Genomic DNA, 27,411 nt, shown 5'->3' on the forward strand with positions numbered 1-27,411 from the left:
AGACTCCAAGCTAGGTTCACAATTCATCACAATAAATTGAGCTGTACCTATATACTTAATATTTCAGCTTCAACTTTCCACTCGATTGAAAAGAAGGGGACATAGGTTACCTGTTTGTTTTGTAGGTTTTTGTCCCTAGTGATTCTCTCTTTGGTAGTGTCTACTTTACAAGCTTCTTTACAACCTATTGATTGCTAATTTCATGGTTATTGTGTCATCACCACCTTGATGTTCTTTTCGTTTCTTTTGGTTTTGTTATGGATTACAAGTTTAAATGATTTTGTGTTTCTTATGGATTTTCCAGGCTTCTTTTAAGCTTTGTATAGCTTGTCCAAATTTTGGAGCTGTGTATCTCACCTCATAGTTACCCACTCACATGCCTGCAGCCACCCGCCAAGGTACTCCATGGGGCATATTTGAGCTGTAAGTTGTGCGATGATTTATTGTTGCATGAAGCTGTTGGCACCTTGACCCATTGTTGATAGATAAATATCTTCCTATAATTATATCGAATTGAGCAAGTGGGCTGCTTATCATAAGGACAAGAACTCATGGAGGATTTCAAAACAAGCCTTTAATAGTTTAATCACAAACCAATCTAGCTTCTTATATTTTACCATTCACACAAAAATTTCTAACATTAGACACTTTGTATTCATCTTTTTGTTAGTAATACAGACAGATTCAATTCAAATTCAGCAATTGGAACCATAGCATCTATTTTGAAAGGTATGGATCCGCCGCAACCTGCTTTGTCGAAATGAGTGTGCCACTGTACTTCCAAGTTAAAGCCATGCACACACAACTCCCCAATTAAAGAATTCGAACCCCCAGTTGTCTGAAATCATTTTCAGCCAGAGACAGAAGCCAAAAATCTGTCCTTCAAATGAAAAGCGGTAATGCTTGTCCTAGACATCCTACTCTAGAAATAATTAACCTGCATTGCCATGTGCTGCTCACAGCTATAAAGCTCCCAAAACAGCTTGCTTTACCAAAATCCTTAACATTATTTCATTTGAGAAGTGCAATCAGCCTTAACTCTGCAAAACTGTTTTTGCCACTTGCAGACTGGCATCATAAGCGAGCAATGACAGCCTCAACCTCACTTGGAGTATACAAATGATATGTGGGTGCAACCTTTGCAATGTCAACGTTAGAAGCAGTCACCTGACATCATATCACATCAGATTTATGATCAACCCAAAAACAACCCTTGCGAAACATAGGCCAAAAAAACGTAGGGTGATGCTGCACACTTCTCAACATTATGATTTTAGAGTAAAATTGATCTTATTTACTGATGCCAACAGGGGGGGGGGGGGGGGGGGGGAAACAAACTTAAGAGTGACTTCTTATTTACTGATGCCAACAGGCTTGGGGTGGGGGCGGGGACTTAAGACTGACTTGCATCTACAGAAATCTCACAGATGAGAAAATAGCGTTCTTCATTGACATCACAAAATGAGCCTAGGTATAACAGTAGCATTACCATACCTTTTCCTCCATCACTTGCTTCAAAGTTGAAAGTGCTAGTGTCTCAGCTTCCTCCAACGTCATATCCTATTATTATAGACACAATTAAGCACCATTCAGTGAGGATTGCACCATCTATGGTCCTTATTCAGAAGAACCTTATTCAGAAGAAGAAAGCTCATAAAAAGGATAATTTCCTTTCCACAAGGGACACTCTCCGTAAAGAAGGGTGCCTGAAGTGACTACTCAACCTTTCAAGAAGGGTACTGAAATCTTAGAAAGGTGAACTCAGAATCTTTGGGCATAGAGGATACAAAAGACAAACAGGTGGAGGTGAAACTAAAACACTGATTGTAGTTATATAACTGAATTCCTTAGTAATAATGCCGAATCATCTCAAAGACAAACTATGACTGGCAGGTATAGTGCCAAATGCTTGCACATTGAAGCAAAGGTAAGAAAGCACAACCACCTGTTATCTATGGGACAAATGTCAACCCAATGTCACTTTGTCGAAGACGTGTAAAGGTCTACAAGACATAGAGCAAGCTTATTGTCTACATTCTAATTCCATCACCAACCCCCTCACCTTAGCTGCTTCCTACATGCCCTTCGATGATAGAGGACATGTAAGATACCTTTTCCTTCTTTTGTTTACTTTATTATCATGATTTGGAAGAGCCGATATCAACAACAATCAGTGTATGACTTCATGTCTATTCAATATCAAGGATCTGAAGGGGGAAGAAGAGCAAGAGTGAGAGAGTGAGAAAGAGAGAGGACTCCAAATGTGCGGGTGTGAAGTGATGAGCCACACCACAAACACATTAGTTTTATTAGGATTAGGTTTTACCCCCTATGACTGTCTTAAGACAGTCATAGGTGTCATATCTTTAATAAAGGGGTGGCAATGTGCCTTTACCCCAACAACCTCCCACCTAAAGGCCAATATGCCTAAAGGGGAGAAAAGAATAAAAATTACAGCAATATACAGTTACTGTATACAAGACCATAAAATAAGAATGGTCTCATCCTAATCCCATGATGTGGCGGCAATGTGCAAGCCGTTCTGTAGGCAAGCTCTTAGTGAGCAAATCTGCAGGATTATCATCAGTATGCACTTTCACAAGCTCAAGTCGCTTGTCTTCCAGTACCTCCCTGATGAAATGATATTTCACTTCTATGTACTTGGTCTTCTGATGAAAGACCGGATTCTTTGCCAACATGATAGCACTCTGACTATCACAATGCAAAACTGGCATATCTCCTGTAATGCCCAAATCTCCCACCAGCCGAGTAAGCCATATTGCTTCCTTGCAAGCCTCAGTGGCTGCAACATATTCAGCTTCAGTAGTTGACAGTGCAACGCATTTCTGCAACCGAGACACCCATGATATAGCACCTCCTGCAAATGTGAAAATATAACCGGTAGTAGACTTCCGGTTATCTACATTCCCTGCATAGTCTGAATCTGTAAAACCATGCACCAATGCATCTTGCCTACCATAGCATATGCACAAGTCTTTAGTACCCTTGAGATACCTCAAGACACCTTTCACTGCTTCCCAGTGCCGCTTGCCTGGATTTGCCATATACCTGCTGATGACTCCCACCGCAAAAGCAATATCCGGACGAGTGGCAACCATGGCATACATCAAAGAACCAACTGCAGATGCATACGGAACTTTGGCCATTTCAGCCTTATCATCATCTGATCTGGGGCTGTCCTTACTGCTGAGTTTTAAATGTGGAGGCATCGGGGTACTAATAGACTTCCCCCCCTCCATTTTAAACCGCTGCAGTACTTTGTCAATGTACTCCTTCTGTGACAGAAACAAAAGTCCCTTGGACCTGTCACGAGTAATCCGCATGCCAAGAATATGATTTGCATCACCCAAGTCTTTCATGTCAAAAGACTTATGCAGTTGTTTCTTCAAAGCACTAATCTCATGCTGAGATTTACTGGCAATAAGAATGTCATCCACATATAGAATGAGTAGCATCAAACTGCCATCCTTTGCCCGTTTGGTGTACAAGCAATGATCGGTCTCACACCTATGATACCCTTGGGACTGCATGAAGGCATCAAACTTCTTGTACCATTCTCTTGGCGCCTGCTTGAGTCCATACAAGCTTCTCTTGAGCTTACACACAAGCTGCTCTTTCCCTTTAACAGCATATCCCTCTGGCTGACTCATATAGATCTCATCATGCAGATCTCCGTGAAGAAAAGCTGTCTTCACATCCATCTGACATAAATCCATGTCCTCATGAGCAACAAGAGCTAACACTGCTCTCAAAGTAGTCATCTTGACTACAGGGGAAAAGATCTCATCAAAGTCAATGCCCTTCTCCTGCTTTATTCCCTTGGCAACCAATCTGGCCTTAAACCTCGGTAAAGCATTTGAATCCACTTTGACTTTGTAAACCCACTTGCATGGCAAAACCTTTCTGCCTGCAGGTAACTGCACCAAGTCCCATGTATCATTTTGAAGTAGGGAGTCCATTTCTAACTGCATGGCTTTCTCCCACTTCTTTTTCTCTGTTCTTCCCATAGCTTCCTTGAAGCTGGAAGGCTCACCACATTCTGTCAGCATGATAAAATCAGCCACATTATTGGCTCCTGGAACAAACCTGGCAGGAGGCCGTTGTACACAGGTGCTCCTCCTAACAAAATGTTCCGGATTAGGCTGCTGTCCAGCCTGTTCTTCATGCATGACGGGTGGCTGTACCACCATATCTGGCTGTTCTACAGCCCCATCTGCTGGCATATCCAGTGGTGCATCATTGGCAAAATTATCTGGCTGATTTTCAGCCTGTATACCCTCTTGAACAGGGTTATCTGCAGCAGTCTGCTGCTGCATATAAATGGGCATTCTTTGCTGTCCAACATCATCATAAATAACCCTCCTGTATTCCACAGGTTGCACGGGTTCCTTGTGTACACTATCCTCTTTAAAGATGACATCATTGCTGCGTATAATCTTCCGTTTAACGGGATCCCATAACCTGTACCCCATTTCACCTTCGTCACCATAACCCATAAAGATGCATCTGATAGACTTTGGATCCAGTTTGGTGCGCAGTTCTTTGCGTACATGAGCAAAGCACTCGCAGCCAAATACACGTAAGTGCTTATATGAAGGTGGCTTGCCAGACCACACCTCCTCTGGCACTTTCAACTCCAAAGCCTTGTTTGGCGACCTGTTAATAATGTGAACTGCTGTTTGCACGGCTTCTGTCCAAAAGCCATGGGGTAATGCAGCATAAGACAACATACATCGAACCTTCTCCTGAATAGTTCGATTCATCCGCTCACTTGCACCATTTTGAGATGCATTATGAGGAGCTGTGAGTTCCTGTTTGATGCCCTTAGCTTCGCAAAACTGCACAAAAGCATGTGACACATACTCACCCCCATTATCGGATCTGAGGCATTTCAGCCTGAGACCTGTCCGATTCTCCACCTGAGCGACAAACTTCTTGAAAGCATCTAAGGCATCGCCCTTATGCTTCAAGAAATAGACCCACACTTTGCGTGTGGCATCATCAATGAAAGTAATAAAATATTTTGCACCCCCTAGTGATAACTGTGGCATCTCACACAAATCAGTGTGCACTAGATCAAGTGGTGCTCTATTCTAGGGAGTTCTCCTCCTATGAGGAGTCACAGAATGCTTGCCAAATATGCAATGATCACAAGTAGGCAAATCTGAAAAAGAAAGAGACGGCAGATAACCCAAACGTGACAGTTCTTGCATTCCTTTAACAGACATGTGTCCCAACCGGCTATGCCACAATGAAACCTTTGGCAGCTCGGTTATGGCAACAACATGATTACCCACACTGAAAACATAAAGAGGGTACAAGGTATCACTCTTAAAACCCTCAGCCACTACAGCCTGGCCATCAGTAATCACCCATTTGGAATCCCCAAATGTGGTGTGGTAACCACTGTCATCCAATAAGCCAGTGCTAATCAGATTTTTCTTGATTTGCGGCACATGGCGGACACCATCAAGCATGAAAATACTATCTGTATACTGCCAATCCCTGCAATCTGACATGCATAGTTGTTCCCAAGATGAACAACTCCATGAGTACCTGTGTAGGAAGTAAACCACTCCCTATGAGGAGTAACATGAAAAGAAGCACCTGAATCCAAGAGCCAGGTGTGCATGTCATGGCCATCAATAACCAAAGCATGTGCTATTACAGCAGAAGAGCATAAAACATCAAGTATGTCACTGTCACTATCCTCTGCTGCAACATTCACTGCATCCAAGTCATCTGCCTTGGCCTTGCCTTTGCTTCCACTGCTTGCATCCTTTGTTTCAGCCTTCTTGGCTTTCTGATCCCGTATGAACTTGAAGCACTTAGACTTCACATGTCCCTTCTTGCCACAATAAAAGCATTCAATGTCCTTTTTGCCACGGGACTGACTGCGGGATTTGGACTTACTAGCAGATCTCCCCTTCTGCTGAGTCCTGCCTCTATCCTGTACTTGCAAGACATTTGAAGACTTGCTGCTCGCATTATTCTTCCTGCTCATCTCCTCCATAAGGAGAGAGCTCTCTACATCAGCATACATCAGAGTGACATTCGAATTAGACAGGGTGGTCTTGAAAGTGTCCCAACTCTCAGGGAGGGTACACAACAAGAAAGTAGCCTTGAACTCCTCATCAAGGTTCAGTCCCTGTGCAATAAGCTGTGTAAAGATAGCATTGAACTCACTCAAGTGTGAGGTCATAAGTGTACCTTCCTTCATGCGAAGATCAACCAACTTCTTCAACCAATAAACCTTACTGGCTGAACTCTTTTGAGCATACAATTCTTCTAGTCTGTGCCATAGACCATAAGAGGTCTTTTCAGCCTGAACATTGAACACAAGAGTGTCAGAAATAGTGAGCATGATAGCTGCCCTTGCGGACAAATCAAGCTCTTCCCAGTCATCAGCTGCCATGTCAGATGGCTTGACACCCTTCACCCCTATGGGCTTAGAAATCTTCTTTAATAGAAGTACATTCAAGCACTGTTGTGCCCATAATGCATAATTGTGTGCTCCTTCCAGTTTCTATATGTTCAGAATTGAAGAATCACTTCCCCCTGATGCCATATCAGATAAGGAAAGTATCTGACTCACTAGAAGTAAAAAGACTGAATAAAAATTCTGATTTCTCAGAAAAAACCTGCTCTATTAAGAGCCAGGAGCACTCACAATAGTGCTGTTTTTTACTGTCAGGAAAATCTGCAGCAAAACAGTAAATGACCCTGCAAATACTGTACCTTCTGACACACTGTACCATGCTCAAAGAGGCATAAACAGTAATTTCAGAATGCTGCAGCTGCTCAACAAGTGCTTAACAGTGCATAATCAGCTGACAAGGCACAAACACTGCTGTAAACACTGCTGTACTGGCTGTACTGATCACTTCTCCCACCTCAGATGAGGTATTGCACTGAGTTAATATGCATAAACCACTTGGCAAACACCCAAAAAAAAATGACACTTCAGCCTGTCACAAAACCTGCAACAGAAAATGGGATAAATCCCAAGCAATCACCCTTATACCAAGGGAATAAAATGCATCTGAAGATCTCGGTCGGTAACCCAAGTGCTATCAAACAAAGTCTGGGCAAAAGCCCCTTGATCTGACACCTGAACCAAGTGAAGAACACCTCAACACTGAGGTAGCATGCAATGTGAAAATCTCTCTGACAAAATCATCCAACAGTGTAATGCATATACTGCCCTATGTAGAAATGACATACACAGATCCCAACGTACAAACACTCAATGAGGAACCTTTTGAGCACTGTCAACGATGGACAGTTAGGGACCGAGTAAACTCGATGCGCCCTGGCCAAGCGTGGCTCAACTGAGGTTCTCTGAGTGTTGCACAAGAAATGTGACCTGCAAGAAAATGTCACCTCGACACTGCGGAAATCAAGACAAATGTGTGCTCTTTGGCACCACACTGCCTCAAGGCATACAAAGCATCACCTGCCGGGCAAAAGCCCTATGATCTGCTCACCTGTAAACTGAGATTCAAACCCACTAAAAGCATATGTCCTCTTGCAAAATCAAGGCATTACCTTCCCAGAACAAAATAACTGTGCAATCAACCACACTGTGGTTCTCTTTTCCTCAAGCACGAGGTAAATGAAGGTACTTGCTGTACTTTCAAGAAAACACAGTTCTGTGAACTGAAAGATGATCCTGAATCAAGAGGAATGAAGAGCAGAGTTCTTTCTCCTCTCTTTCTTCCCCAAACAAAAATTGTACCTGTTGTACTTTCGTACTTGCTGTACCTGTGCAAAAGCCAGATCCAAGGAGAAAAGTATCCTCTGACACAGATCCCGAAAAAAAATGTACCTCCCTGCTGCAAAAATCGGAAGCAGCTCCCTGCTCAGTACGGTAGTCTGTACTGTACGGCACAGGGCCGTCCGTACGGATGTACGGCCAACGTACTAATGTACGGCGCGCAAAAGGAGCCTGCGCCTGCGCGATGCGCTGCCCCCTGCGAAGTGGCGCGCTGCTGCGCCGCCCTGCCCTGCGCGATGCACCGCCGCCCTGCCTGCTCGATGCGCTGCCGCCCTGCCTGCTCGCAGCTGTAGCAGCTAGCAGCTGCTGTTGCAGCTGCTGGCGCTGTTCAGCGCCACCTGGCCCTGCTGCAGATGCTAGGTTGAGGAGTTCGTTGAGGGGGTGGTTAGGCTAGGGTAGGGAGTGGAGTTGGGAGAGTAGGAGAGGTAGGCTCTGATACTAGTTGAAGGATCTGAAGGGGGAAGAAGAGCAAGAGTGAGAGAGTGAGAAAGAGAGAGGACTCCAAATGTGCGGGTGTGAAGTGATGCGCCACACCACAAACTCATTAGTTTTATTAGGATTAGGTTTTACCCCTATGACTGTCTTAAGACAGTCATAGGTGTCATATCTTTAATAAAGGGGTGGCAATGTGCCTTTACCCCAACACAATATGCTTCAGTTTCTCTCTCTCTCTTTCAGTTAGCATTTCCACACTTCTGAGCTCAGCCAAGACAGTAATAGCTTGGTGAGAGAGACTCTTAGCCCTTATGCCTGTTACAGCTGACCTTGCTGACCACCTCTGGCAGCCCTTGCACCTCCTGCACCTGCTGTATCCGCGGTACTGATCCTGCTTCTGCTGCTGCCGACCATGTTCCTGTGTGGGCCAAATACCATCACTGCTGCTGCTGCCACGCTGTGGCAGCCCATGTGGCTGCCCCAAATCAATACTAAGAAGGATCTCTGTCTGCCGTCCTTTTGGCAGCCATCTTGCTGCCCACATGGCAGCCTCAGCCCATCCCCCGAAGGATGCAACTAATACACGTGTCAAGCCCCTGACCTATCCTCATTTGAGGGCTTATGGGTTGGGCACCTATACTTCAACGCTTCCGTCATCATCGGTGGTGTGGAGAAGTTGGAAAAGAAGGTAAACTTCCTAGCACCAAGATGTGGATTTTCCTAGCTCTAGATAAATGAACTTGTACATTAATGCATTTTAAAGCAGGTTCCTGACCATATGAAGATGGTGGGTCTCTCTTAAATACTTGTGTATCTATCGAGCTGTTACGGTAGCTTCAGACACCTTGCCTGAATGTTCGTATTATTGACTAATACCTGATTTTCTTGGACATCAAGCTTGAAATCAACTTCTTCATTTGAGTCACCGGATCACCGGTTCATGTAACCATCTCACATGAAGTAGTGAGTACCAAGCTTCAAGCTCATACACAGTTGTATAGTAATTTTTGTGTTGTTACACATGAAGCAAAGAGGTTGAGAAATGGTGTTAACAAACAGGGGTGATGTCCCAGATCGTTATCAACAACATTAGAAAACAGATAAAAACAACAGCAATGATGAAGAATCCAAACAAGATAGAAATACCTTATTATAATGTTCTTGGAGCGAGGTGTCAGCCCCTTCTGAACCAGAGCCTATGGCCTTTGCATTGCATTGCCAAAATGTCCCAGAAGGATCGGTATGGTACCTGCATAAGCAAGGCCAATGGAGTCTTCTCTTCAAGCTGCCCCGTGTACTTTTTACCCAAAACGAAAGGTGCGCATACTTATTTGCATTGTGAAAGGATGTGTTAAGCAATAGAACACTAGACATAAAACACAAAGATGGAAATCTGACGACACCTCTTATAGATAATTATGACTTGAGGCGTAACCCACCTCAAAACTTAAAACACTTGACCTAAATAAGCAGGAAAGGTGGTATACCAGAATACCAGACAAGAAACAGGGCTATATGCCACCCACAAGATCAACCACAAAGATTTTATCCATGTACATGATCAAATCATTGCAAATATATTTATGATTGCCAATGTATTTAGAATTGCAGATGTAGTTGTACATTGCTCCTTAGTGCAAACTTTAAGATTCCACAAATCATGAGGTTGAAATATGCATTCCCTAAAGATGCCCTCAGAACAAAAAAAGAATGAATAGCACAATACCACCCTTACACATAGAGAGCCCAGGATCTTGCTATGTTAGTCTCAGTGCCCAACCATCCTAAGCACCAGCATGTAATAGACCAATTACCTATAAAATGTCATTTAATGGTAAAAACTCCATAGAAGGTCAATTCAATAGTAGAAACTCCTTGAGTAAGGGATTAGTTTCCCAATATTTTCCAATGCAAAAGTTTTGATCTAAGCATAGGCTTCTGCAGCACTCTTACAAGAAATTGTAAGATGCCCATAAAGGACCAACCATATAGCACCCTTTCACCAAGAAGTCGAAACATGCAACATGACAAGAAGGAAAAAAGGATTATGACTTCCAAGGTTTTATTAGCTGATGCAGACGTGAATCCATTCATTTGGCCAAGCTATGCCCCTTTTACATTCTAGAGGCCATTGAAAACAATAATAGTTATCCAATTAAATTGGATGGGAACTCAAAAGCTGAATTTTACATGCTTGTGATTGTCTAGCTTCTTGTTATGATTGCCCACAGCCTCAATCAAATGAAAAGATAAGCTTAAGTAAATACATCCACTTTGCCTTTAAAGGAAGCTGGCCCTTTGGGTCCACCACATAGAGAGGTTAAAAGAGGTCAACATCTCCTGATGTCACCTAGGGTAGATGACTGAGGGCCTGTGTTGTGGTTGTGCCCGCCCCCGTGAGAGTAGGACTGTGTAGCTTTCCAGTGCCCTTTGCTGGTCCATGCTTTGCCACGATGACCATGGAGGTTCCCGGGAGGGGTGTGGGGCTGTATGGGCAGATCTGCCCTGTTGTGCTGCCATGGGTCTGCCCTTATAGCCTAGATGAGGGCTGTGGAGCAGGGGGGGGACCGAACTGCAGGTCAGCCACCTTGGTTGTTTGCATCCCCCTCTATGCTGGCGGGTGAGCCCGCTGTGGGCAGCCCTAGAGCTGGGTCGGCCCACTCATGCTGGTCGGCCCTACAGCAGGGGGTCGGGGGGGGGGGGCTGCCTATATATAGGCCCTCCTTTCCCTTGTTTTCTATCACTTGGAGCAGGTGTGTAGAGCAGGACTTCCACACTCAGGGTGCAGCAGTTGAACACCTCTTGTACTGCTCTTGTGCATCTATACAGTAGAGGTTTCCCCTGCAGCTCTGGGGGTCTTCCCTGAGATCCACTTGCAGTTTTCTCTGTTTTCACTCTCCCTCTCAGTGTGGTGTGTGTGAGGCATGCTCTCTGCTCGTTTCTTTCTTTTTGCTTTCAAAGTTACTGTTGTATGGTTACAATTTCAAAGCTAGTAAGCAGTGGATTTACCCAAGAGATTCCATAATCTTTTGAACCCAGATGGCAGCTTATGCTTGGGTGCTGATGAGAACACAAGTGTGGGGATGCTTCGTGTGAGGAGTTGGAAGAGAGATCCAAATCAGTGAGTCTGAAGCACCAGCTCAGAGTTTCGGGAATGAATCCAGTGGGCATATTGTTATTGAGATATAGGTATCGTAATTGTTGAAGCTGGCCGATGTGATTGGGAACGGCTCCACTCAACCTGTTGTAAGCTTTTCTAACTTAGTTCTTTTTCTTCTTCTTCTTTTTTCTCATTTACGCATTTTTTTTTTTAAATCTCTTTGTTCTTTTGCTTGTTCTATAAAATTTTAATTTGTAAGATTAGATCTCTCTCTCTCTCTCTCTCTCTCTCTCTCTCTCTCTCTCTCTCTCTCTCCATTTCCTCACATGGTATCAGAGCCACGGTTGGCTTGAGACTCGAGGAGCGAACTGTTCGGGTGTCCAGCAAAGGGTGACTTTGAAGGGTGTTTTCAGATCAGAGAGGATGTGTTCCCGAGGGACGGATAGAGAGGTGTGAAGGTACATTAGGTTGTCAGCCCCTTATCCTCTTCCCCAGCCCCTTATCCTCTTCCCCAGCCCTCTCATTTCTTCAACCTTTTGTTCCCTTCTATCGCATCCACCTTCTCTGTCACGGGCATCCACAAGCCTGTGGCCATGCTAGCTAGTGCCAATGCAGGCAACCAAGTCAACGGCCACACAGGCACCCACGCAGCCATGCAGGCAGCCCTGCGCAATCAGCAATCAGCACAGAGTCAGCAGACAGTCAACACCACGTCATCGCAGGTTTAAAAACAGAGCTGACTTTTTTTTTGGTCAAAGTTGGCTTTTTTGACCGACCAGGTCAACGGACGGCATTGACCAAGTCGGCCAGGCTGGCCTAACAGCCTATAAAAGGGCAGCCTTTGGCCCTCATTCTTCATCCACTCCTCAAGCCTTCAAGGCTTTAGAGCAGCAGAGCCCAGGCCTCCTCACAGCAGACCAGCAGGGTACTTAGCCTCTTCAAGGAAGAGCCCAGGCCTCCTCACAGCAGACCAGCAGGGTAGCCTTAGCCTCTTCAGGGATCTACTAAGGATTCACCTCCTCTAGGTAGTCTAGTCTTCCAGTTTTGCAGTGAGGGTTTCAGCCATGTATCTACTTCCTCTTTGGGGGTCCATTACATTCTCTGCCTCTGATTCTCTCACTCACATCCACAGCATCACTTTGTGTATTGAGTGCATCATCTTGCAGTTGCAGTTAGTATTGAGCAAGAGAGAGAGTGAGGATAGTCTATCTCCCGCTACATTCTCTTTCAGTTCAGCTTCCTCTTCACTTCGACATGGCGATTTTGTCCGAGATGGCAGAGAACAAGACTAGAATTCTAGTGTTGCCCACATACCCGATTGACCGGCAGTTAGATAGGCTCAATTACGTTGTCTGGCGGGTGATGATGGAGTCTGTGTTATAGTCATATGACTTGGCAGATTTCATCTTGATAGGTGTTGGCCGACCAGATCCCCTTGCACCAAACCTTGGCATCCTGGCACAGAAGGAGGCCAAGACTCTATCTCAGCTTTGGGACCATGTCAATGCAAGGGTAAGATCATTCATTTTCCTTAACTGTACTCATCAAGTGATTAATCATGTGAAGCACATGACAGTGGCCAAGAGTCCATGTATAATCGAACCTCTCCCATGAAGAGGATTTCCCTGTGTGGTGGTTGGATCCTAAGTATCTTCATTGATGCGGAACGACATCAACAAGTTACACGAACTTCAGCAAGAGATCCTCCACGCGGGGAAGTGGATATCGTCCGAGGACATGGCCATAACTCTGGTATCCCAATTATCCTCTTGAGTATGGGGCCTTTTATTCGTCCTTGATCACCAATGGTAGGATGAATGAGTTGACCTAGGAGGAATTGGTCCCAATGGTGCTTTGACCAGGAGGAGTGATTTGTAGATCGTACCTATGAGAGTCATCTTGAGGCTTTAGCAATTGAGCAGAAAGGCAAAAAGCAATTGACAACTGAGGAACGAGAATCACTCAAGGCATCCCGTACGTGTAGCTAATGTGGGCGGAAAGGTCAATATTAGCGGCAGTGTCCCCAAAGGAACTTTGAGAGGGCCAATAGCCAGTTGGCCAAGAGTGTTACAGGGAAGGCACTACCAACTAGCTTTCCAAATCCTGATGGAGGATTGCTTGCTTGTTTGTGGCGACAAGACCTACCAATCAGGTGCAAAGGGAAGGAGTCGTTTATCGAGGCAGGCTTTCAAGTAGGACCTCAAGCCACAAGGAGTTGTTCCCACTAACTCAAGTGGCTGTATGTTACCATTTTGTATTCTGTTTGGACGTCATGACCTGGGAGATCCAAAGGGGATCTCCTAGTGTCCTGCTGCAGCTATTGTCTAATGCTGCTGGAGATCCGGATGAGTCAACAAATTGCCTGATCGATCCTTGTGAGCTATTATATGTCAGTTGTCATTGGAGTACTGAAGTTCATCAATCTGGCGACTGTGTACCAGTTTGGGCTTCAGAGGGGGCTCTCTAGCTCTGGTGCCCATGCATGGAAGAAGACCTTGCACCAGTGGCAGTATCAGTTGGATTTTTTATTATTGTACCAAATGATCCAATGTACCATTACCAAACCAGAGGAACGTACCTAGCACCTGTGGCCTGGGAGCAACAGTTCCACGTTTCCAGAGTTCGTGCTGAGGTGGTTCGCACCAAGAGGGGGCTTCTTCAATAGTACCTGTGGCAGTCTTCAGCAATGGAGTATCACACGATGGATTCCTCCAGTTGTTCCAACGGCACACCCAACTCCCTGGCGTCTCTATTGCATTCAAGAGCTGAGAGGGGGTGTTAGAGGTCAACATCTCCTGATGTCACCTAGGGTAGATCAGTGAGGGCCTATGTTGTGGGTGTGCCCACCCCCGTGAGAGTAGGACTGTGTAGCTTTCCAGTGCCCTTTGCTGGTCCATGTATTGCCACGATGGCCATGGAGGTTCTTGGGAGGGGTGTGGGGCTATATGGGCAGATCTGCCCTATTGTGCTGCCACATATAGATGCCCCTTATGAGCCCTAGATGAGGGCTGTGGAACAGGGGGTGGCCCGACCTGCAGGTCAGCCACCTTGGCTGTTTGCAACCCCCCATAGGTTGGGGAGTGAGCCACCTTTATAGGGCTGTGGGCAGCCCTAGAGCTGGGTCCGGTCACTCATGCTGGTCGGCCCCTGTGTGGAGCCGGACTTCCACACTCAAGGTGCAGCAGTTGAGCACTTGTACCACTCTTGTACATCTATACAGCGGAGGTTTCCCCTGCAGTTCTGGGGGTTTTCCCTGAGATCCACTTGCAGTTTTCTATGTTTCCCTCTCCCTCTCAGTGTGGTGCGTGTGAGGCATGCTCTATCTCTCTCTCTCTCTCTCTCTCTCTCTCTCTCTCTCTCTCTCTCTCTCTCTATTTCCGCTGCACTTCTCACAAAAAGTCTATCCTAGTGTCCCTGTTCTTGCTGTCCAAAAGATTATGTTCTTCCAGAGGCTACTGTTAATCAAGCATGAGATCCTTTGGTAGAGTGGGAGTGATGGGAGCTAGATCATCATCTAAAAAGGGAGTTTACACTGAATGTGGAGGTAGGTCTACTGGATAGGCAGTCATTGACCTTCAAAGCTTTGGAGGGGCAACACCTTTAGATATCCCCATCCACATCATCAAAGCTTACTTTGTACTATAACGTGGATGTACTGCACTCACACATATTTAATGGATGTATGTATATGTAGTGTGCATATTTGTATCATATCATATCAATGAGGTATAAGGTAAGTATGTCTTGAAGAATGTCTGTAAATGATGTGCGCATATGTGTATGTATGTATGTGTGTATGTTTTTTATGTCTATATGCATGCCCACAAACGAACGTGAGTGTGGCGAGATAATTGCTGCTATTGGCCTACTTGAACCAATAATTATTGCTGGCTGAGAGTCACAAAGGTGATGCTGGACCAATACTACAATAGGCGAGAAGAACCCTCCTGGAAGGCTCCTGCTGTAGTTTAGTTGGGACAAACCTGGAGGGCCAACCTACATTGGTTGTCTATCCCCTAGAAGAACGAATAGTCCCTTCCTTACTACTTGTTACCCACCTCTATGGGTAAGCCTTACCTACTTGTTCATGTTTGACCTACGTGGCAATGGGCTGCGCCAATTAGCTCCAACTCCATTGATGCCACAAGTTACCTAGGCATAGTTCTCTAATCGTGGCTTGCCTACACTGATTTCACCAGAACATGCTATGCTTGAGCTCTACGATATGGTATTCAGCATGATGTTTGATGTGCCATCACCAGAGCCAAACCAACACACATCCTAGTTGGCAATGAATGACATCATTCAAGAAGCTGGTTGCGTTCAAAGAAGTCATCCTAAATACAATTCAGCCTCACACTTCAGCACAAGTAGTTGAGGTAACAAAGATTACAACATGCATCATCTAGTAGACAAGATAGAGAGAAGAACGATGCTTCTATGGATCGCTTTTATATAGGCTTCATAGAACATATGTTAGTGAATTTTGTAGTTTGTCCGCAGTTTGGTAGAAAGCGCATTGACTTTGGGAACTGGTGCAAGGGAAGTCCTTCTAGAAGGGGTGCTTCTCCTAATAAGGTCCTCACGAAATCTTAGGCAGATTGCTATAATACGACTCCTACTCGACTCCAACAAGAAGACCCACTCACATGCAACTCCAAGAGCCCAAGGATCTGCCCTACTGACAACTTACCCCATCTACTCACATACTCGCCTTCTAGTAAGGTTCTACATCCCATCCAGAAATGGAACTAGTCATCCTATGAGCACAGTGGGATCTCATCTTGCAAATCTACTATTAACCATCAAAGTACATGGAAACACATGTGAGTCTTCAGCTTGTGAGAAACACAAGTGAGACTTCAGCTTGTGAGGAGCTGCACAAAACCACAAGCTAGGCTAGGATAGTGAGTCCTAGTTGATTATGATTCAAAATAGCCAAGAGCATGGAGGCTCAGCTAGTAATGAATGTGTGATAGTTTGCATTTCATGAATAGATGTGAAAGATGAATGCTAAGTACAACTTTTATATGTATAGGCCAAGAAAAGGTACACCTATGCTTATGGGATAGCCAACCTAGGATGCCACGTGGCAACTTTAGGCTTCCCCTACTTAAAGTACTATTTATTGACAAGCCATTTAGAGTCTACCCATACTAGGAATTTCCCATACTGATTGCCTACGAGCTGAGCTTGCTTGGGTAACATCCATGAAAAGTCCACTTACCATTCTAAAGCAACTGTGTAAAGTGTTAATATGTGGTCTAAAGTAACTGATCTAGGCTACCTGATGAACATTCCTAACAACCGCACAGTGGGGGGGACCTATTGAAGATAGCATAGGAAGCCTATCATGAAGGTGGCTCCACCTAAGCAACTACCTACTCTTGTACCCCCTAAAGTAACTCTAACATCAATCTAAATGCCTTTATACATATTCCTTTGTAAGACTAGAATATATCCAATCATACAAATTTAGATTTTTTGTTGTTCTAAAGTCCAAAAATCTACACAGAAAATAACAGAGAAAGTGAAAGAGAGAAAAAAAGAGGTAACAAAAACTTTTTGAAAAAAAAAAGGAAGACAAACTTAGCAAGCAAAGCAACACTTATGTCATCCTCATAGCCCAAGCATAAGCAGCTATATTGGGTTTCTAAAGACCCACGGAGTCTCATGGGCAATTTAAATGCTACATTTGATTTATATTTCATGCATTGTTCACTAATTTTTGTAGAGGTTTCCTTGCTATGAGCTCTACAAAGGTCCCACAACCCACAATAGAGCATCAACCAAGGTTTCCTCGCTACGATACTCTAAGAAGGTCCCACAATCACGAATTCCTATGTTCAAAGGATTCTCAACATTTTCAGTAGAGTATCAACCAAAACATTGTAAGTTTCTTGGTGAGTTATGCCAGAGCATGGGATGGATTCCTCAATGAGGAATTACAACCATACAAAGGCTCAATAGTCTTGCAAAGACCAAAATCCCTCCATCCAATCATAATATCAATATGCATACAAGATTGCAAAGTGTGCTCCGTGGTTTGTATGACACTAGTCTTTGGTGGCTTGGAGGATGAGGTACAAAGTCTACGAGGTGAATTCAAGACCATTACTCGTGATTGAACTATCCTAATGTTTGCTGCAAAATCACAATCATAAAGCATTCTTTAAAAATGAAAGCAATTAAAAAATAATGTAAGTAACACAAGCAGTAATTCCAGCTTCCCATTCTTAAATAAGGCTAAAAGTAGATAGTGTGAAAACTTACAAACAAGGTCCATTCTCATCATAACCCGCAATAAGAAGCGAAACTCCAAAAGGTCGTGACTGCATTAGAACAAAAGCAAACTCACTTCAAAAGACCAAAGAATCCACCCCATTGCTACTTGGAAAAAACAAGTAATCCATTGTAATGCATCACCTATGTTCCCTTACCTGGGAAATACACTAATAAAAAAGAAACAGAAAAATACAAAAAAAAGCTTGTGATTTTTAACTTTTCAAATTAGTTAGAAAAGCCATTTAGCACCTTGTTAGTAAGGTCTCATTACCATTTACAAGTCTAAACTCGTCACATTTCTTCATCAAATAGCACCTAATCTAGCTTTCACTCTGCTGGAATAGAAAGGGTCAGTGCCCCACCTATGAGCCCCATAGAAGGAGGGCAAAATGGCATGACAGCTGCAACATGATAGGGCTTCACTACGCTGCCATCTGGGCACAAGATCTAGGAGCCACATGGGCAGACCTGAGAGCAGGGGTGCAGATCTAAGGTCTGCATGGACTGCCATGTGGGCAGCAAATAGGCTGCCAAGTAGCCAGCATCATAAACCCAGACATGTGAGCTGGGTGAAAGGCAGAGCAATCCTGGTAAAGGGCCAACCTGCACCCTCTCCAGCCTTTAGGCCATACCTTATAACTAGGGTAACAGGCCTTCATCCCCCCGATCAGCAAGCCACTGCAGCTCGTAAAGAGAGCGCATGGCAGACCAGGAGGAAAGGCAGAATGTAGGAGCAGCAGTTTGGTACTTGACATAGCACAGCTATGAGCGGCACAGGAAGATTGCCCTATTTGGAACATTATATTTACATCTTATTTTTGCTGTCTACATGGCTGTACATACTTTTTCAGATCTGCATGTTTCCTTGTAGTAAGCTTCCTTAATAATGAAGTCCTGAACGTTGGTGGCGGAACATTCTGCTGACGTAGTTCATTTGGTGCATGCATAACTACTCTGATGTGCCATAAAGCTCCAGTTAAAGCTTTCTATGATATTCTCCTTGCCCATGAATTGGATGCTGACTGGCCACTTATACTTAGTAAGTAATTTATTAGGGACTTCTATGTATGTTAAATACTTATATTCTAATCCTTACTAAGTGATTTAAATATATGTTAAATATATTTTAATATAGTTTTTGTTGGGGTAAAGGCACATTGCCACCCCTTTATTAAAGATATGACACCTATGACTGTCTTAAGACAGTCATAGGGGGGAAAAACCTAATCCTAATAAAACCTATGAGTTTGTGGTGTGGCTCATCACTTCACACCCGCATGTTTGGAGTCTTCTCACTCTCTCCCTGTGGTTCTTCTCTTCCTAACCTTCCCTTTCAACTGGTATCAGAGCCTCACTTCCTCCCTACCCCTGCCTACCAGCTCCCTCTACCTCTACCTCCCTCGGGGCTTGTGCCCCCTTGACATAGAGCAAGCAGCGCAGGCAGCTGCAGCAGGGCGGCGCGGGACAGCTGCAGCAGGGCGGCGCATCGCGGGCTGCAGCAAGGCGGCGCCGAGTAGCGCACTCGTGGGCAGCATCTGGGCATCGCGCGGACTCGCGCCGTACAGTCGTACGGACGTACGGCCGTCCGTACAGGCGTACGGACACCGTACTGTCGACTGTACCGTACGGACTGCGACAGGGAGGGGCGTTTTTTCTCCTTCGTCAGGGATCTGCGTCAAGAAAGTTTTTTTTTCGAAACCTTTCTTTTTTATCTGTACCCTGCAGAGGTACAACAGGTACACAGGTACTCTGCACAAGTACACTGGTACAAAAGTACAGCAGGTACATCAGTTTTTTTTTGGGAGAAAAAGAGAAGGAGAAAGAGCACTCTGCTCTTTCATTTAGGATCATTTTTCAGTTCTCAAAACTGTGTTTTTTGAAAGTACAGCAAGTACCTTCATCTCCCTCGTTCTTGAGGTGACCAGTACCACAGTGTGTTGATTGCACAGTTATCTTGTTTTGGGAAGGTAATGCCTTGATCTTGCAGAGGACTTTTCTGCTTTTGCTGAGTGAAATCTCAGCTTTTGGGTGACATTATCAAAGGGCTTTTACCTGGAAGCTTATGCAGTGTATGCCTTGAGGCAGTGTGGAGCCACCAGGGAGTCCACATTAGTCTTGTTTCCGCAGTGTACTCAGTGACATTTCTTGCAGGTCACATTTTGTGTACGACACCTTTTGAAAATCTCAGTTGAGCCACGCTTGGCCAGGGCGCATCGAGTTTACTCGGTCCCTAACTGTCCATCGTTGACAGTGCTCAAAAGATTTTCTCTTCAGTGTCTGTACGTTGGGATCTGTGTTGTTATTGTGCACACAGGGCTGTTTATGCATTGCATTGTCAGGTGAAAAGTGCCAGGAGAGCGCTACATTTTGTATGCTACCTCAGTGTTGAGGTGTTCTTCACTTGGTTCAGGTGTCAGATCAAGGGGCTTTTGCCCAGATTTTGCTTGAGAGCACTTGGGTTACTGTCTGAGACCTTCAGATGCCTTTTATCCCCTTGGTAGAAGGGTGATTGCTTGGGATTTGTCCCATTTTCTGTTGCAGGTTTGTGACAGGCTGAAGTGTCTGGAGCCTTTTTTTTTTCAGTGAACAAAACAGTGTATGCCAAGTGGTTTAAGCATATTAAATCAGTGCAATACCTCATCTGAGGTGGGAGAAGTGATCAGGACTTCAGTCTTTTTGTGCCTTGTCAGCTGATGATGCACTGTTAAAGCACTTGTGGAGCAGCTGCAGCATTCTGAAATTACTGTTTTTATGTCTATTTGAGCACGGTACAGTGTGTCAAAAGGTACAGTAACTGGAGAGAAATTTTCTGTTTTGCTGCAGATTTTCTGACAGTAAAAAACAGCACTATTGTGAGTGCTCCTGGCTCTTGATAGAGCAGGTTTTTTCTGAGAAATCAGAATTTTATTCAGTCCTTTTTGACTTACAGGGAGTCAGGTACTTTCCTTATCTAATATGGCATCAGGGGGAAGTGAATCATCAATTCTGAACATAAAGAAGTTGGAAGGGCACACAATTATGCATTATGGGCAGAACAGTGTTTGAATGTACTTCTGCTTAAGAAGATTTCTAAGCCCATAACGGTGAAGGTTGTCAAGCCATCTGGGATGTCAGATGATGAATGGGAGGAGCTAGATCTGTCCGCGAGGGCTGCTATCATGCTTACTCTCAGTGATTCTCTTGTGTACAATGTTCAGGCTGAAAAGACCTCTTATGGTGTATGGCAAAGGCTAGCAGAGTTGTATGCCCAAAAGAGTTCAGCCAGTAAGGTGTATTGGTTGAAGAAGCTGGTTGATCTTCGCATGAAGGAAGGTACAGCTATGACCTCACACTTGAGTGAGTTCAATGCCATCTTTACACAGCTGATTGCACAGGGGTTGAACCTTGATGAGGAGTTCAAGGCTACTTTCTTGTTGTGTACCCTCCCTGAGAGTTGGGACACTTTCAAGACCACCCTGTCTAATTCAAATGTCACTCTTATATATGCTGATGTGGAGAGCTCTCTCCTTATGGAGGAGATGAGCAGGAAGAATAATGCGAGCAGCAAGTCTTCAAATGCCTTGCAGGTACAGGATAGAGGCAGGACTCAGCAGAAGGGGAGATCTACTAGTAAGTCCAAATCCCGCAGTCAATCCCGTGGTAAAAAGGATATTAAATGCTTTTATTGTGGCAAGAAGGGACATGTGAAGTCTAAGTGCTTCAAGTTCATACGGGATCAGAAAGCCAAGAAGGCTGAAACAAAGGATGCAGGCAGTGGAAGCAAAGGCAAAGGCAAGGCCAAGGTAGATGACTTGGATGCAGTGAATGTTGCAGCAGAGGACAGTGATAGTGACAGACATGAGGTATTATGTTCTTCTGCTGTAATTGCACACACATTGGTTATTGATGGCCATGACATGCACACCTGGCTCTTGGATTCAGGTGCTTATTTTCATGTTACTCCTCATAGCGAGTGGTTTACTTCCTACACAGGTACTCATGGAGTTGTTCATCTTGGGAACAACTATGCGTGTCAGATTGCAGGGATTGGCAGTATACAGATAGTATTCCCTGATGGACGCACATTTATGCTTGATGGTGTTCGCCATGTGCCGCAAATCAAGAAAAATCTGATTAGCACTGGTTTGTTGGATGACAGTGGTTACCACACCACATTTGGGGATTCCAAATGGGTGATTACTGATGGCCAGGTTGCAGTGGCCGAGGGTTATAAGAGTGATACCTTGTACCCTCTTTATGTTTCCAGTGTGGGTAATCATGTTGTTGCCATAACCGAGCTGCCAAAGGTTTCATTGTGGCATAGCCGGTTGGGACACATGTCTGTTAAAGGAATGCAAGAACTGTCACGTTTGGGTTATCTGCCGTCTCTTTCTTTTTGAGATTTGCCTACTTGTGATCATTGCATATTTGGCAAGCATTCTGTGACTCCTCATAAGAGGAGAACTCCCCAGAATAGAGCACCGCTTGATCTAGTGCACACTGATTTGTGTGAGATGCCACAGTTATCACTAGGGGGTGCAAAGTATTTTATTACTTTTATTGATGATGCCACACGCAAAGTGTGGGTCTATTTCTTGAAGCATAAAAGCGATGCCTTAGATGCTTTCAAGAAGTTTGTCGCTCAGGTTGAGAATCGGACAGGTCGCAGGCTGAAATGCCTCAGATCCGATAATGGGGGTGAGTATGTGTCACATGCTTTTGTGCAGTTTTGCGAAGCTAAGGGCATCAAACAGGAACTCACAGCCCCTCATAATGCATCTCAAAATGGTGTAAGTGAGCGGATGAATCGAAGTATTCAGGAGAAGGTTCGATTTATGTTGTCTTATGCTGCATTACCCCATGGCTTTTGGGCAGAAGCCGTGCAAACAGCACTTCACATTATTAACAGGTCGCCAAACAAGGCTTTGGAGTTGAAAGTGCCAGAGGAGGTGTGGTCTGGCAAGCCACCCTCATATAAGCACTTACGTGTATTTGGCTGCGAGTGCTTTGCTCATGTACGCAAAGAACTGCGCACCAAACTGGAGTCAAAGTCTTTCAGATGCATCTTCATGTGTTATGGTGACGAAGGTGAAACGGGGTACAGGTTATGGGATCCCGTTAAACGGAAGATTATACGCAGCAATGATGTCATCTTTAAAGAGGATAGTGTACACAAGGAACCCGTGCAACCTGTGGAATACAGGAGGGTTATTTATGATGATGTTGGACAGCAAAGAATGCCCATTTATATGCAGCAGCAGGCTGCTGCAAATAACCCTTTTCAAGAGGGTATACAGGCTGAAATTCAGCCGGATAATTTTGCCAATGATGCACCACTGAATATGCCAGCGAATGGGGCTGTAGAACAGCCAGATATGGTGGTACAGCCACCCGTCATGCATGACGAACAGGCTGGACAGCAGCCTAATCCGGAACATTTTGTTAGGTAGCACCCGTGTACAACGGCCTCCTGCCAGGTTTGTTCCAGGAGCCAATAATGTGGCTGATTTTATTATGCTGACAGATTGTGGTGAGCCTTCCAACTTCAAGGAAGCTATGGGAAGAACAGAGAAAAGGAAGTGGGAGAAAGCCATGCAATCTGAAATGGACTCCCTACTTCACAATGATACATGGGACTTGGTGCAGCTACCTGCAGGCAGAAAGGTTTTGCCATGCAAGTGGGTTTACAAAGTCAAAGTGGATTCAAATGCTTTACCAAGGTATAAAGCCAGATTGGTTGCCAAGGGATTTAAGCAGGAGAAAGGTATTGACTTTGATGAGATCTTTTCCCCTGTAGTCAAGATGACTACTTTGAGAGCAGTGTTAGCTCTTGTTGCTCATGAGGACATGGATTTATGTCAGATGGATGTGAAGACTGCTTTTCTTCACGGAGATCTCCATGATGAGATCTATATGAGTCAGCCAGAGGGATATGCTGTTAAAGGGAAAGAGCAGCTTGTGTGTAAGCTCAAGAGGAGCTTGTATGGACTCAAGCAGGCGCCAAGAGAATGGTACAAGAAGTTTGATGCCTTCATGCAGTCCCAAGGGTATCATAGGTGTGAGACCGATCATTGCTTGTACACCAAACGGGCAAAGGATGGCAGTTTGATGCTACTCATTCTATATGTGGATGACATGCTGATTGCCAGTAAATCTCAGCAGGAGATTAGTACTTTGAAGAAACAACTGCATAAGTCTTTTGACATGAAAGACTTGGGTGATGCAAATCATATTCTTGGCATGCGGATTACTCGTGACAGGTCCAAGGGACTTTTGTTTCTATCACAGAAAGAGTATATTGACAAAGTACTGCAGAGATTTAAAATGGAGGGGGGGAAGTCTATTAGTACCCCGATGCCTCCACATTTAAAACTCAGCAGTAAGGACAGCCCCAGATCAGATGATGATAAGGCTGAAATGGCCAAAGTTCCGTATGCATCTGCAGTTGGTTCTTTGATGTATGCCATGGTTGCCACTCGTCCGGATATTGCTTTTGCGGTGGGAGTCATCAGCAGGTATATGGCAAATCCAGGCAAGCGGCACTGGGAAGCAGTGAAAGGTGTCTTGAGGTATCTCAAGGGTACCAAAGACTTGTGCATATGCTATGGTAGGCAGGATGCATTGGTGCATGGTTTTACAGATTCAGACTATGCAGGGAATGCAGATAACCGGAAGTCTACTACCGGTTATATTTTCACATTTGCAGGAGGTGCTATATCATGGGTGTCTCGATTGCAGAAATGCGTTGCACTGTCAACTACTGAAGCTGAATATGTTGCAGCCACTGAGGCTTGCAAGGAAGCAATATGGCTTACTCGGCTGGTGGGAGATTTGGGCATTACAGGAGATATGCCAGTTTTGCATTGTGATAGTCAGAGTGCTATCATGTTGGCCAAGAATCCGGTCTTTCATCAGAAGACCAAGCACATAGAAGTGAAATATCATTTCATCAGGGAGGTACTGGAAGACAAGCGACTTGAGCTTGTGAAAGTGCATACTGATGATAATCCTGCAGATTTGCTCACTAAGAGCTTGCCTACAGAGCGGTTTGCACATTGCCGCCACATCATGGGAATAGGATGAGACCATTCTTATTTTATGGTCTTGTATACAGTAACTGTATATTGCTGTAATTTTTTATTCTTTTCTCCCCTTTAGGCACATTGGCCTTTAGGTGGGAGGTTGTTGGGGTAAAGGCACATTGCCACCCCTTTATTAAAGATATGACACCTATGACTGTCTTAAGACAGTCATAGGGGGGAAACACCTAATCCTAATAAAACCTATGAGTTTGTGGTGTGGCTCATCACTTGACACCCGCATGTTTGGAGTCTTCTCACTCTCTCCCTGTGGTTCTTCTCTTCCTAACCTTCCCTTCAGTTTTAAATTTACTTATAATTTGACATAATTCCAACTAATATATTATAATACTAACCTAATACTAATTGGCTGATTGGCCATGTTGCTGGGGCCAACCTGCTCCTAGGGCCCATCCTGCTGACATCAGCGTATGCTGATATGGCTTCTGATGCAGACTGCTGACATGGCTGCTGCTGCTGCTGCTGCTGCTGCCTTGCCTGCTATCATGCCCACCGATGTGGTCTGCATGGACCTGTCCTAAATCCCATGCTGATGTGACAGCCTGGCCGACTGCCACATGGACCTCGGCTGGAGATCCACAATGTAAGACCCAGATCCGCCTGTGCAATATCCAGATCAACACAGCAGCCCTTGTGGCTGCTGTGGATCTATAGACTGAGATAGGGAAATGGCCATGGTCTATAGTGGCCCAGTCCATAGACTAAATTAAAAGTGTCTATAGCAGAAGTGACACCAACGAGAGGATTCATCATCAGCTGGAGACAGCCAGCAAGAAGATCCACATCTTGAATTCCAATAAGGCCTTCAAAACAATCTATTTGACATAGGGACCACATGAAGTTAATTACAATCCACATGCCATGACCAAGACCAACACAAAGATGCCAACAACTATACATGGTCAAAACCACCTACCATTGACTCGTCATCACCTTCTCCAAAACGTAAGGCAAGGTCGCACAAAGCCTGAGTCATAGACTCCACTCCCATTGGTTCATTATAAGAAAATCTGTGGTTCTGCATTATTGTAAAATGCATCATGAGCATTGTTGCACCCACAAAGTGCAAAGAAAATAGCTTGTAGCAAGCTCTGTACAAATACATATATAGGCAAATGCCTGACACATGACGACTAGAAGTACCTGGACATGACATATAAAAAGAACCAAAACTGCTTCTCTTCTACAAGAAATGCCCACTTACTGCAAGCAGACTACAACTATTAAAAAGAAACAGTCAAAGATTAACTGCCCACCTGAGTCTCAACCCGTGCATGTTCTACCAGAGTTCTTGCATCTGCGGTCAGCCCGCTCATAGCACACCCTATATGGGAGTCTATTTCCATAATTTTCTCGACACTGGTTGGTTCCTGCATACATTTTACTAAACCCAAATCAGCTCTATAAGACAGGCACGGGAAACACTAGCATACCGAAATACAGGTACATCACAAACGGGGGAAAAATTGCCAATATATGCATTCAACAAAACAAAGTTGCAGACAAAGTCAAAATTACCAGCAAAGGTGATGTGATCCGCTTCTCAACCGCAAGGACTACTCCTTCCTTGGTCTTCAAGCCAACAGCGGTTGATCCGAGCTGCATCCAAACCAGAATCGTTGGAAAACCTCAGCTCAGGTATCATTTCAATATATTTAAGGGTTTTGTTCAGTTCAGGAAGAATACCTCTAAGAGAACAGAAATAAGGTTTTCAAATCTCAAGCCTGCCACATCATCCAAACTCTGGCACGGTGGGCATAATAGCATTTGCTTCTATCTTTTGGAATCCCTAACAACGTCAAATTCCTCAACAAAACTAACGTGGGCGCGCTTCCTGATTTGTATAAGTGTAACCGTCACACAACTTTGCGCTTCATATTCCCGTGCTTTAGAGATTTTACTTGACTTAGTGGATGTAAATATAGAAATCAGTGAACGTCTCTGATCTGACTTTTGATAACCCTCGTCTATAAAACTCATTCACCTGATCCGTTTGACTCGAAAGAACGAGAGAAATACGAAAAGGTCCATCAGAATATATACGTGAGCTGCCAAGCCTAGTACTAAGGGAAGCTGACGCACTCGCAAGGACAAACCAGAGTGTAAAACCTAGCCAAAAAATCAAACGAGAAGCAAAATGTCTAAACCTTAATCGCCTCAATGGCGTATTCGACTTGAAAAAGGCGTCCTTCGGGGGAAAAAGTGTTCACTCCTCGATCATACTCGCTTCTGAAAATCCCGGAAAAGGGGTAAGAATGCAGGTTAGGAAAACAGGAAAATGAAAAAGCAGGGATGATATTCAATCTGGAGTCGAAGAAAGCAAGATCTGATCGGCAAGAGACATTAACCTGGTGAGGAACATGATGGCAATGCGTTGTTGGAATAGGTTGTAAACTTGGTGAGAAGAAGAAATGTTGGAAGGGAGCTTGTCTTGGGTCACACGCAAAAGCTCCCTATTTCTTGCTCAAAAAACCTTCTCTTTGCTTTCCCTTCAAGACTTTAAGACAAGCATTCAATTTCTACGGAAGGGCCACATCAACCCACCTAGGCTCTGCCTAGACGCCCGAATCGCACCAAGCGCCGACAACCCGCGCCAGAGCCAGAACACTCAAAGGCCCGAGGTCAGCATAAATTAAATCAATCTCCGCCATCAGATCCGGCCACTTTCTCAAATGGAAGTGGCAATGCCCAACTGCTGACAGACTCCAGAACTA

The 27,411-nt window shown here is 44.6% G+C and overlaps 1 protein-coding gene across 1 annotated transcript; it reads right to left on the reverse strand.

Annotated features, from left to right (window-relative positions):
- Positions 1–654: 654 nt before the first annotated feature.
- LOC147889446 (proteasome subunit alpha type-5) lies at positions 655–27,198 on the reverse strand. Its single transcript, XM_087391476.1, has 9 exons — positions 27,046–27,198; positions 26,845–26,926; positions 26,216–26,296; positions 25,954–26,067; positions 25,614–25,715; positions 17,607–17,665; positions 9,380–9,482; positions 1,495–1,560; positions 655–1,167 (listed from the first exon to the last, which is right to left on the reverse strand). The coding sequence occupies exons 1-9, from the start codon at positions 27,057–27,059 to the stop codon at positions 1,075–1,077; spliced, it is 714 nt and encodes a 237-aa protein (XP_087247602.1). The 5' UTR covers positions 27,060–27,198; the 3' UTR covers positions 655–1,074.
- Positions 27,199–27,411: the final 213 nt, after the last annotated feature.

Source organism: Dipteris shenzhenensis, chromosome 20, assembly GCF_047967505.1.
Source record: "Dipteris shenzhenensis isolate YYH24624 ecotype China chromosome 20, Dip_SZ_1.0, whole genome shotgun sequence".
NCBI classification, from domain to species: domain Eukaryota; kingdom Viridiplantae; phylum Streptophyta; class Polypodiopsida; order Gleicheniales; family Dipteridaceae; genus Dipteris; species Dipteris shenzhenensis.

Excerpts from the sequence above, each read along its gene's own strand:
- LOC147889446 (XM_087391476.1), bottom strand. Across the intron at positions 26,068-26,215 it reads GGATCACATCACCTTTGCTG|GAACCAACCAGTGTCGAGAA; the intron begins GTAATTTTGACT and ends AAATGTATGCAG. Across the intron at positions 1,168-1,494 it reads AGCAAGTGATGGAGGAAAAG|GTGACTGCTTCTAACGTTGA; the intron begins GTATGGTAATGC and ends ATATGATGTCAG.